The sequence below is a fragment of the Odontesthes bonariensis genome, chromosome 24 (assembly GCF_027942865.1).
Source record: "Odontesthes bonariensis isolate fOdoBon6 chromosome 24, fOdoBon6.hap1, whole genome shotgun sequence".
Classification (NCBI taxonomy): Eukaryota; Metazoa; Chordata; class Actinopteri; order Atheriniformes; family Atherinopsidae; genus Odontesthes; species Odontesthes bonariensis.
This window is the reverse complement of record NC_134529.1, coordinates 17073363-17086337: the sequence shown is the minus strand read 5'-3', so window position 1 is coordinate 17086337 and position 12975 is coordinate 17073363. Positions and strand designations below refer to the sequence as shown.

The window sequence follows — 12975 nt, the reverse complement described above, 5'->3', positions numbered from 1 at the left end:
TGTGAATGTGCTTGGTGACAAGCAATAGAACGAGTATCAAGTCCAAATAGGGTGTCATGAGGGGACGGTGGTGGAACAGAGGATACAGATTTGACACCGGTGGGAAACAATTGTTTTTACCATATTTTACTGTGAATAGTCCCACACTGCTTTTCCAATTTAATTTCCCTGTTCGGTTTGAGTTAAAATACAACCTTTCACAACTTTAATGGAGCACATTGCAAAATGACTTTTAACAGTATATTCCAGTATAAAGTTCCTGAAAAGTATTCACACGAGACAGGTTGGGAGTAAACCTGGTTCACTATGTTGCTGTAACTGCAGGCTCGATCATTTATTGTTGGAAACCAATAATTAAAGATGTTTTTCACTCTTTGACCACTTGGTGTGCAGCGCTGTTACTATAGTTTCCAATAACTCTCCTTTAAAAAGAGCTCTAACTAATAACATTAACAATGGCTGATTAACAAGTTTGTAATGTTTTCTGAAGTTTGTGACAATTTAAGAAACCCATGGATATAAATGGGTTACCATTACTTCTAACTGATTGGAAGTAATGGTAGATATTATGAAAAACAGCAAACAGCTAAAGGAATTACCACCTTTATCATTTATTATCCTTCAACAAAACTAATATTGACCACTTTAAAAACCCTTGTATAGGGAAGAATTAGATAAAAACAAAAACTAAACCGATAGCTACAATTCAGTTTTACATACTAATGCTCCCACAAGGATTAATCGTAATGACTTTTGTTTGCGGGTTGTGTCTTTTCTTCCTGCGCCTGCACATGTTTAGCATTTGTGGTTATTAATCAAATGACTGAAACTATTCCACACCTCCCCCTGATTAACTGCATTGCCAGTATGACTCCTTTTCCAACTTAAAAAACAAATAAATAATCCTCTTGTCTCACGACTACGGATCATCTTGAATACTTGTATGACCCTTTGTTAGTGGCTGATATCTGCACTGCAACAAACCAATCTGTATTCCAGTTTCAGACGAGGTCCAGCAGGCTAAACAACTTACACAGCAGCGCACAAACACTTGAAATTAAGGATGAATATTATTCATTGCTCCAGCCAGCCTGTTGTTTGGCGTCTGATGTCATGGAAAAAAAAAAATCCCTCAGTGGTTGTTCTCCGAATGTGAATTATCATTATTGTGTTGCCTAGTAATATCAGGAGGATAGAGTTTTGCTTATGGCTGCTGTTGACAATCTCTAAAAGCAACATTATCTTCAGATGTCTGTCACTAAAAAGTAGAGTCAGGTTTTCCTGTAACGCACAGCAAAAACACTGAAATGCAAACTTGCACGCTTGAACACACTCATTATCTGTCTTGCCCTCTTTCACGCAGACACACAGACGGTCGAATCGTTGTTTCTCACAGTCTCGTCTTGCTGTTGTTTGACTTACTCGACGGCCTCTGACCCTGGCTGGGCTGAGCTGGATGGACTCTTGGCCCTGCTGCTGCTCCAACTGGTTTGTCTCCAACATAACCCTGCTGGACCCCAGTGAGTACTCACTAATGTGAGAATGTAACTCTGGACACACTTCGTCATTTGTCTCCAGTGAACACTGTAGGCTGTACATTTTAGTAAATGTATACATAGATTAAGGAGCAAAAGCAAACCTCATACCTCATATGTGTTAAAAGCTGCTCTGGAGCCATCTAAACAAGAGTTACACAAAACAATGCAGTTCTTATGCACTTGTACTCAGTGAAAACCTCCCCACTCCCACATTTTCCCTGTTTTACAAGCTGCAAACTGACCTTTCGGTGTTGTGCATTTCCTGTTTTTTGTGGATCATGAAGTTCGTAAAAACAGTCAAACACCAGCTTGAGAGTATTAGAGAGATTGCTCATTAAAATGTTAAATTTTTTAATGAGTAAAAGTTCCTTACACTGCAACGATATTGGATTTGATGACTAACTTATTTGATTAGGCAACAGTATATGGCCCTTTTTCAAATAGACAGAGTGAAGTGATTTAATCTTGACTAAGCCTCCCTCTTTAGTCTCTTCGGTCTCCTTTTATTTCATACTCAACTCCCTCAGAAGTTGGATGTTGGATTTACTTCTTTATTTACTTTATTTACACCTGCAGTGAAGGTCTGAACCTTTTGCAAATGAGGAATAAACAGAAAAAGGCATAAACTATGTCCAGTTAGCTAAAAAAAAGTGTCGACAGGGTAGAGAACATGCAGTACAGCTCTCTTTGAGACATCATTTTTCTCATTGTTCCCCACATCATTTTCGGGTTTTGATATAATTTCTAGAAACTTTTATGCCTATAATTAGGCACAAAGATGTATAATTTGAATGTTTTTCAGACCAAAGAGGGCATTGTAACATTGTGACACACATAGGGCCGTAAGTAACATACAGAGTCTGAAATGCTGTAATTTATTCGTGTGGGATCGTTTCCTAATCTGAACCAGTTGGTTTTGTTCCTTAAGATGTACCAGTTTTAATTAAACCCAAGCCAACAGTTAGTGAGACTTGAAGTATTGGCTCCAACAGGAATTTATGAGACTGGAGCTGCATGTATAAAGGAGAAACTATTTGAAAAAATTACAGTCTAACACCGGAGGCCTCTTCGGCTTTCAACCTATTCTACAGCCATGTCTCTGAGCTTAAATGTTGATAAGGCACGTGACCGCATCATTGCACGCTTCTGTGACATTTCAAGATGATATGTATCTGTGGTTTCTAAATAGACAAAATGGTCTGAGATAAAAAGTCTTAGACTAGTGACAAGGTTGGTCTAGTCAATCTAAAGTGGTACGTGGAGAGCAGAAACAGAGTATGACACTTAAATGAAATGGTGAATATTAGAAACTGATATAGTACCTTTTAACATTAGAAGTTTACAAACAGCTCATGCATCTATTCATACAAACACAGATACCAATTTGGCAGAGTAGCCAAGCAACAAAGTCATCTGCCACTGTAAGCAACTTAAGTGCTTTGTTAAAGGATAGTTCAGTATGTGAGCTGTGTATCAAACCATAAACCTTATTATACTCTACTATCCTGGAGCCATATTTGTGGCATTTGCTAAACAGTTTAATCTCTGAAAGCCATCTATAAACTTTTTTTGCTGCACATGCAGCACACCCTTTGCTTTTAGACTGCAGCTGCTTGCCATGGGCGACGTATTTTCAAAGCAATTATTTGACATTGTGAAAATACATTTCATCACTTTTGCACAATTGGTATGAAAATCAACACAATTCTGATATTCAAATTGTAACTTAGAGGGTAATATCTCAACATAGCAAGAAGAAGGAGCAGCTAGCATGATGCAGCAAGCTGCCTATCTGCACCTTTAAAACATGTTAAACATCTTTTTTCTTTGAATACCTTATTGTATAGCAGCTTAAAAGGTGTTAAAACGCGGATTCTTGTTATCTTCAGACGGGGCCAAATTACCAAAGTAACCAGACATATAGAGCAATTGTGGCCAAGTGTCGACACATTCTACAGCTTCTTTCTAACCAGATGACGACCATGTGTGATGACATGACTCTTGACTATTCTGAAAACGGATCTGGGTCAGTGTTTTTGGGCCGTTTCCTGGGTGCTGTTTATCTTATACCAGGACAGCTACGTTTCATCTGGGCTTTCTGGACATGCGTTATTAGGAGGAAATACTATTTTTGGTTACTTAAGTTTTCCCTTGCTGGAAGTTTTTATTAAAAGCTCAGTTAATGAGAGGCAGATGTTAACTTCGTACTCATTTTAAAGGCACAATAGTAGTAGCGGTCATTTCACGTATGTGTCAGACTAGACTGGAAGAGAAGCGGTTTGTAAAGCCAGTTTTTACATCACCACTTTTCTAAAATGTTCTGTTTTTGGAGCAAGATATTTCATAACACACTTCCTTAGCTTAGCCCACCTGTAGAAAACACTCAGTTTAAGCACCACAGTAACACAATTCCTGTGTGCCATGTAGACTTGAGTTATTGGCTTAGTGCTTTTCGTTGTTGTGCAACATACTGAAAGCCTCAATCGCTTGTTCTCAGTTCCTCTTAAGCCTTTGATAAGGAAGTGGACTAATTTTTTTCTTTGTTTTTTTGGCTCTTTCCATTGAGAGTGACATAAAAGACTTTGGGAGGTGGGACAGGTATGGGTAACAGGACAATAGCCCGTAAATCTTCCCACAGCAGCCACACCAGAGCTTTGAGTACATGCTTGTAGAGGAAAGCTAATCAGCTTTTGGCAGATGGGCTAATAACCTTACAGCGGCTGAGAGGGGGGCCTATATTTAGCGTCACTCTCTGTCCCTCTTAACAGGGGATAACACTGGCCCTGTTCTCATCTCTGTAGCTTATCTCTCTCTTTTTAAATTCATCAAGAAGCCCAGAGAGGCGGAGATGAGAGGGAGTAAGTGAAGACAAATAACAACCTGGGGTAGAGATGGTACATCGATGTGGAAGCAAGTGAGAGTGATCTCACCATGACACTTATCTAAACCGTGAAAATCATTCCAAAGCAAAGATAGGAAGAAGAGAAAACACAGTGACAAAGGCAGAGAGTGAGGACAAAAAAATAAAAGAGATCAGAGGAGAGAGTGAAATATTTTTCTCAGTGTCAGCAGGGAAAGTGACATCTGGAGGCCGAGGCTTCCGGGCATTAGAGTGATGCAGACCTGGAGCCAATCCACTCAGCAAGTTACCATGTGTTTCTGGACGCCAGGGCTCTGATGGTAGTAAGGTCTGTGCAGATACGTGACATCAACCAGCTATTTTAGATTCACTCAGAGCTAATGAAGTTGGCAAACAACCCTATGACGCCCGCTGACGCCCATCAGTGACGTCTCGTGGAGAGGAAATCCTTCACGTTAAAGCTGTCACTTGTTGGCAGTGAAAGTTGTTCCCGGTAAGATTGTGCGGGTACCTAAGAGCATTGACCTAAAGTAGACTTTTCCGGCAAACCAAAAAAGAACCTGGGCACCAAATCAAAATGCCAGAGCAGTTTACCTCAGCAAAAGGTGAAGCATCTCATAAACAAGCTGTTAATGTGGCTGTTAGTGTGACGAACAACAGTGAAAACAAAAACTCTTCCGATGAAATGACTCTTTTCTGATGGTCTTTTGTAGTTTTTAATTATCAAGTCGATCAACTTGACACAACAAAATATCAGATCATTCTTTTCATGTCACTTCTGTTAAAAAAGACTGAGGGACATCAAGCAATCTCTTTAGAGCAAACAGAAATCCACATGAAACAGATCAGAGCACATACACAGTGAACAAGTTTAAACCTTAATATAACCACACCTGTCCACCTGTGCTGCTCTTCATCAGCCAACAAATTACACAAATTCTCACACGCCACAGTAAATACTCAAACAGCTTGGAATCTGCCTTCTACGTCGGCCCAACACAAACTGTACAAAAATAGAGATTGAAAAATAGAAAAATAGGAGATCTGACACATTTTGAGAGAATCCGCAGTGTGTTTAAAGCTGAAAAAGTACACCTATACCCAAAAATGTCCCCAGAATCAGGGTCAACACGTGTTATTGCCATTCAGATATCAATGCGCTTGTGTTCATCATCATGCACACTACATTTCTTACATTATTTCAGATTGAATTTAAATTCTGTCTGTACAATGAGTGGATTTCATTTGCATGAGGCTGTGATCTTAGATCATCTCTGAAGCTCCCGTGGTTTCTTGCAGCATGTATACCTCTGTGGTGCAACATCCCTGCATGCCAAGTACCACTTCAACCCTACGTACATCTTGTATCCTCAAACCCCTCTATTTTTCTTTCACACACGGAAAGTCTGCTTTGACAGTGAAAGCATAATGGCAAAAATGCCTTAAAAAAGCCGAATATTAAATATGATGTCAAAATGTTCAAACTGATTGGGAAGAACATTTAAAAAAAAAAAAAAAAGGGGTGTTCTCCATATGCTGCAACTTTCCAGTGTTTTTTTTTTTTTAAACTGAGCACCCTTGCTTTAATATACAAACATTTCATATCTACCATAGCTCAAGTTTAATATGAAATTAAAGCCACCCAGTAGTTTTTGACCATTTGGGTGGATCAACCTCCTGCCGGCGCTTTTGCACAGTTACATTGATTGACAGCTACAATTTCAGCGCATTCTACTCTTTTGTTAGACATCAAGGAAACACTTAAGACCTTTGCACACATAATCCGTATTTGTTGTCTGGAAGTAAATACAAAAAAACTAATGACAGTCATTACAGTTTTCCGAACAAATTTTTTACTGCATTTTTACTTCATTCCCAGCATCAATGATAAGAGATGTAAAGAATACAGGGTTGATTGGATCACGGAAATCCTTGTCCCTCTTCTCAATGTGAGGTTCAGTTATTACTTGCAGGGTATCAAACTGGAACACATACATCTGGAAACAATGGTAATAATCCTGAAGCTCTTTTATCAGTAGGTAAAAGTCTCCCTGCTCTTGTTGCCCAATTAGACAGATCCAGAATTGACTTATCTTTTTCTCTACCGTGAAGAAGTGAGTGGATAGTCAACCCCACTGCCTTTGCCCAATATTGAGAAAATCTGCGAGGGGTACATTTTTTAAATGTATCACACTCGCTGGGTCAGATACTGGATAAAAAAAAAAAAAAAGCATACAAAAATACAGACCTGGTGTGCAAAGGCACTTTTAGTGAGTAACTCCAGATGTAAACATTAGTTTTAATTGTTTTCAGGAAAACAACTGCGGGTGCTCTTAAGTAACCTTGAGCGGTACATTTCAAATGTATCTTTCCATATGCATTTGATTGCACAGAAACATTTCAAGAAATACACTAGGGAAACTGCATTTTTGAAATGGGCATGTATTATTTTTTTCTAACTTTTCCTCCCCTAATGTGATCTTTTCTCTGAGACATATAGTTTCTTCGGTTGTCAAGCTGTACATGGGTTCTCCCCGTTTGCTATTCAAAAAAGAGTAGTTTACTCTCTCCCTTCTGTCAGCAGTCTTTTCTCTCATATTCTATTTCACTCTGATAAGCATTTTAGATCCAACCCCCACCGCTTTCTACAGAAGATGAGATTATGTTGTTACTTCCTCTTTGGTAATCAGAATGTGTACTTGGGGAGCAGAGCTGCTGATAAGAGCACAGTCTTCAGCTACACACTGTCAGAATTGCCAGTTGGTTTAATACCTCCCACTGTGTAAGAGACCCAACTCAGCATTGGAAAACTTTTACACCCTAGATACATTCATAATCACTTTAAAAATATCAAAGCGACCTCAACGGTCCTTTATGATAAAGAATCACCAAAAAGCTCGTCCCTTTGGGCATAACCTAGGCACTTAAAATTATTTCTGTACAGAAATAAAGTATGCATTGTTTTGTTGTTTCTTTTTTTTTTCTCAGAGTTAAGAAAGATCATTGAATTTGTAAACAGTATCCAGTTCCTCTTTTTGCATTGTCTGTGAAAAGAGATACACACGGACACACACATATACACAGTGCACATGGAAACCATCTGAATGAATCCATGTTTTCAGCACATCATTGGGGTCATTTGAAACTCTTTGTGGCAGTTTATGTGCATCTGATTTGGTTTGTAATGTGAAGAAGAAGTGAATATTACATTAGTTTATTGTGTAAAATGTGAAACGTTCTCGTGAGCCGAAACTCACAACAGGTCAAGAACTTATTTCATCCATCTCAGTTGTGGTTTAGTTTATCAAACCATCAAACTGATAGGTCAGCTTCTTTCACCTTTTATGCTCGGCTCCTGCTGCTGTGGACCCTTAACATTGGAAACATCATCTCTCAGGCTCACTGCCTTGATCCAGTCTCCCTGTCCACATTTCCCTTCTTTCATTCTTCTTGTGTAATTTTGAATCTCTCTTTTATTTTCTGTCATTTCCCTCAACTTTCCACTTCAAGAATGAGAGAAAAAGATCCTCATTCTTCTTTCTCGTGTGGACAAGAGCTCCACAAGTTATGCAAAAGTGCATGGGCTTAAACAAAGTTTAGTTACAGGGCAGCCAGGTGGCATACATGGGATGCTGCAAGGTGGTAAGGTACTGCTGAGGAGGTGAAGGTGGACAAGAGAAGACAGGCTGAATTTGCGCTACATAATAGTTGCTGAAGTTGCCATCTGAGACATAAGGAGCGGGCTGGTAGAAGCAGGTGACGTTGGCAGCGTTAGGGATGGCGTTCTGCTCGGCCAGGACACGAAGTGCCAGCGACGAGATGAGGCTGAGCGTCTGTCGCCTCTCATGTCCCATCAGGCACACAGTGCTCTCCTGCACCACATCATACAGCGTGGCCAGGTAGTCGTACTTCCTGTCCTCCAGGTCCACAAAGTGGTTCTGCAAGTAGGACTCTAGCTTTCTCCTCTGCTCACTCACATCGGGGAAATCTATGAAGAAGCGTGAGCACATGTAGCGCTGCAGTAACTTCATCTCAGCATCTGATGCGGCGCGGAAACCTCGAACCAACAGGTGGCAGTACTTCAGCAGGCCCCCGCCTCGAATCTCCTCTGGGCTCCGGGTGCAGATGAGGCGCTTGCGCAGGTGATCGAGGGCGGCCGGGAAGTCGCCGTAGACACTCTCCCCGAGGATTGTGGGGTGGAACGTGGCCGCCATGGGGTGCTCAGAGCACTCATAGAAGAGGAGTAGGGAGTCCAGGCGAATCTGGAAAGAATCCACGCTGAACTCAAACTGCCGTCGGAGAGAGTCCACAAACTTGAGCTCCACATTCTTGCCACGATTGTTGGAGAGCGAGATGAGACTCCAACGATCTGAGTCGTTACACACCTTCACCATCTTCTGCACATAAGCCTCCTATGGAACAAAGAAAGTGTTGATGAGGTGTGCACAAAGACAGAAAACATTGATAGGTGTATTTCCGTGAGGTTTAATCAGGTCACTGAGTTCTTCAGACTAAACCAAAGACAAAATAGTGTACACAGATAACCACAGAACACAAAGGTCGAACTCTTTTTTTTTTCACTAGTGTGTCTTGTAGTGCTAACAAAAGACACCCAAGCCTAATAAAGCCTTATTTCAAATCATTAAAAACTGTGCTTGAAGCCATCCCACAGAGGCCTACTACCTCCTCCTCCTTTCTTTTCCACACTTTACCAGCTGCAGCATGGTGTCAGCTGTCACGCCAGCTGTCAGTTTTTCAAACAAGTTCTTTTCTCCTGAAAAATGATACTTAATAATGACACTCATAAGAACGATGTGTTCAGAATCAGGTTTAAGAATGATTGTGGATCACAGTGGATAATTGGTGGACACACACTGGATGTAAAAGACTAAAAAAAAGGTTTTGTTTGAGGAAGCTTCAACAACTCAACATTAATCCTATTTGCACCAGATAGATATCTGGATCTGGTCTGTTAGTCGTGATGTTTTACTGATCACGTCTGTTGGAGGGCCATTAGTAGCCTGGGTAGTCAGTGGTATCCACGTAACTAAGACCAAGTGATTCATGTGGATCCGACTCCAATTGGATTAGACTGAATCCTCTTTGAATTGGAAACCGACCTTTTTACGATTTACAGGCTTATATCTCTGTTCTAGTTGCAGTATTCAGGGCAGTACTCAATCCTGTTTTGTAAGGCTGACTTAAAAGCACTTTGGATGGAAAACTTAGGCCCTACACCGTCTTTCGTAATAGGTCTGTGAGCCTGAAAAAGTTTAAGAAAAACACCAATTCCATTTTACAAGTTATAATGTGTTTAACTTTGTAACATAATTCCATATTACCTTTAATGTCACTGGTGTGATCTTTTCTTTATTCACTCCCTCGGGTAGGAAGTCAAGAAGAGAGTCCAGAACTATCTCTTTCACTATCTGAAACTCCAGCTCTCCCTTCAGCTCGGCACAGAATATTAAATCCAGATCTTTCCATCCCAGACCGCTATCCTCGTGCAGGACGTAGCTGGCCGCAGATCCGTTCAGTCGCACTTCCCGGACATGTATCCGCTTCTCCTCCATGCGGCTCCGGACCACCTTAACGATATCCCGCGGCTTCACCTCTAGCGTCGGGAAGCTCCAGCGGCCGTGGATGGGGATGGACCCGGTGAGGATGGTGTCCAGCCGCTGCACTTGCTCCCAGTTGAGCACGCTGAGGTTGATGCTCTCCCCGTCCGGGCAGCTGTCGGCCACAGCACACTCAGCACTCTGGTCCATCTCGATAGGAGGTAGACGGCAGGATATAAACGACAAAACTTCTCGGTGACTCCAATTGGAGCCGTGGCATCAGAAAGCTGCAGCGTTATTTGGAATTGAACCTTCGGAGCTCAACTCTACCATAACAAGATGCTGAACGGCAGAACGTCTATACGCATGACGGGCAGACCAAGTAGGGCGGCGTTGTCCTACTTCTTACATAAAGTCTGCACACCAGACAAATTCTACGCATGAGATTGTCCAGTATCAGCAGGCGGACTGCGCTTTCCGCTCTGTCACCAGATTCAGGAAACTGTAAATAACAGCAGTACATGTTAAATCGGTTGTTCCTCTGGATGTCAGCTTTTGGCTACTTCCCGCATCCATCTCACCCGAGAAAACCTCCCATCCAGCGATTAAAAGTAAAACTTTTGTTCTCTTTTACGCACAGGTTATTGCGCGTCCGTGCGGCGCAACTGCAACTTTAAGTAACTTTTTAACACTTTAACGCTTTTTTCCAGTGCACACCTACTTTCGGGAAGCGGTGTACTGCTACTTATCCTTTACATTTTGTCCGTTTGTCGCTTGCAGATACTGCGTGATGCCGCACAAGCTTCCTCTCCACAGCTGCTGGGGAGGTTGTGAACTGTATGCTTCCAGTCTGAAAACACTGGGGCGGGTCGATTTGATTGATAGGTCACACTTTCTATTAGCTGCCGCCCCTTCCCACGGCTTTTTTTGAGTGGCAGCAAGCTTGAAGATTAAGGCGTGTCCGTGTCTGAAGAGAAGGCGTTTGGGAGGAATAATTCATTCTATCAGCGGCTGAATTCCTTGACACCTTTTCCTCTAAAAAAAAAACACTGCTTCAAATACACTCAAATCACTCAAGATTGTATATGCCGCCTTCACACACTTGTCTTATATTATAAAACTTCATGAATAGGGGTACTATTATCACTGATACAGTTTCAGTTGCAATTTGTTCAGTTTGGACATATGAGGAGGAACTGTAGATGTCTGCGCATCTCTTTATGATAATACACCCTGTCTTTCATAACAATTTCTAACATACTAGAACACGAAAATAACAAATATGAATGTTCCCGCTTTTATACTAAAGTTAAGGCTATCCTGATCATTTAAACCTGAGGCGGTGGATACATATACACGCCCTCTAGGGGCGGTTTTCCATCCATCTTTATTGAGCAATTCAATAATTTCCTTGCAGGTCCATCTCTTTTCTGAATTTAAAACTTGCAGCAAAAATGCATGGAAGATGTGCAACTAAATTCATCAGTTTTTTTTCTTTTACCATGCATTATATATAGCATGCTTAAAATGATTCAACATGTAAACTGTCTGTCTGTATGAATGACTATGGGCCGTATCTGCGGGTTGGTTGTCATGAAGAATCTATCAGTGCAGAGATTGCCGCATAGGCTACATCTGCGTCACGGCAGACGAGCCCATTAACCAGCTTATCGCAGATTACCCTCTATGAGAAGTGACACGTTCACGCAGGAGAAATAGGTAGTTTGCACACAGAGACACGCATGCGCTCTCACTTTTAAAGTTTAAAGCGTTATTTTTTGGATGCTCTGCACACGTTTAACACGTTTAATACGTCATACTTTAAAACACTGAAAGAGGCTGAGGTAAGAAGGTGATACATTTATTTTTGTCTAAATATACTTTATGTTAGGTCTGACGAAATCTGTTGAACTTTTGAGCCATAAATACACAACTGAAATGCAAAATCCATTTATTTTCACAGTACGGCTTGAGGCATTTAGATCAAGCTTACTGGAACTAATTTCAGTATCAATGGTATTTGTTTGTTCAGTGAAGTGGATGGCAGCTGTTTCACTTCTTGGTAATGCTTCTTTTCTCAGGCTCACATTGGTCACAATGAGTTACAATAAACAGAAGTCTCATCAGATGATGCTCTTCTGTGCAATACAAACAGTAAACATAATTTCACTGGAGTTAGAACAGCATTTCCAGACTGCAGACAGTGCAGCTCTGTAGGTTGACACACTCTGCCCATTCACCTACTGGCTCGGTGTAAGGCTTACTGCTTGAGATACTTATCACGAAGCAGCTTTTTAACTTGACCTTTGACTTGGCAAGTGGATGACACCAGCTTGGTTCTTGATGTCTGACGACATCAGAGGATTTATGGGAGATTTCATGTGGACCCCTTGTTGGGCTGCCAGGCCAACCACATACAATATAAACACACATTTCTGTGAATATAGTCTCTGTATGTAGGCTTCGCAGCTAAGCTATATGTACATATCAGCACAGCTCATGCTACAGCAGTCTATTCTTTGATTACCTTTTTGTGATGTAGTTTTTTTTGGTCCATGCATTTCCTTTTTGTCTGTGAACTTCTGACACCTGTTTTTGGTCCTTTCTATTCTGAGAACATGCTGGCATGAAACAAAACAAAGCACCTGATTTGGTGTTCAGTTCTCCACTGTCAGAATCCTTCCCTGCACCTTTTTTTACTTATAAGCCATCCTATCTCATTAGTCTGCTTTTTTTGTTGTTGCTCATCCTCTCTCCCATCACTGTTTTCACTATAACTACACGTGGGAGTTCATTAAGAGATTATTGTGAACCTTACTGATGACCCCCCCTTCTCATCTCAATTCCTTAACACCTACTTATTTTGTCTGGATTTCAATTAGTGCATTACCTTGGGATCATGTACTCTTCACTCTGTCAATCTAACAAGTAGCTCTTCCTGATGTTTCAGACTTAATTGTGAGTAATTATTGAACAACTGATTAAATGATTAATAACTGTTAGGAGCATATTGAGTTTT

At 41.0% G+C, this 12975-nt stretch overlaps 1 protein-coding gene across 1 annotated transcript; it reads right to left on the bottom strand.

Annotated features, from left to right (window-relative positions):
* Positions 1–5090: 5090 nt before the first annotated feature.
* On the bottom strand, positions 5091–10772 carry LOC142375348 (terminal nucleotidyltransferase 5A-like). The gene is made up of 2 exons (XM_075459349.1): positions 9741–10772; positions 5091–8810 (listed from the first exon to the last, which is right to left on the bottom strand). Exons 1-2 carry the CDS (start codon positions 10164–10166, stop codon positions 7995–7997), a joined length of 1242 nt encoding a protein of 413 aa, XP_075315464.1. The 5' UTR covers positions 10167–10772; the 3' UTR covers positions 5091–7994.
* Between the last annotated feature and the right edge of the window lie 2203 nt (positions 10773–12975).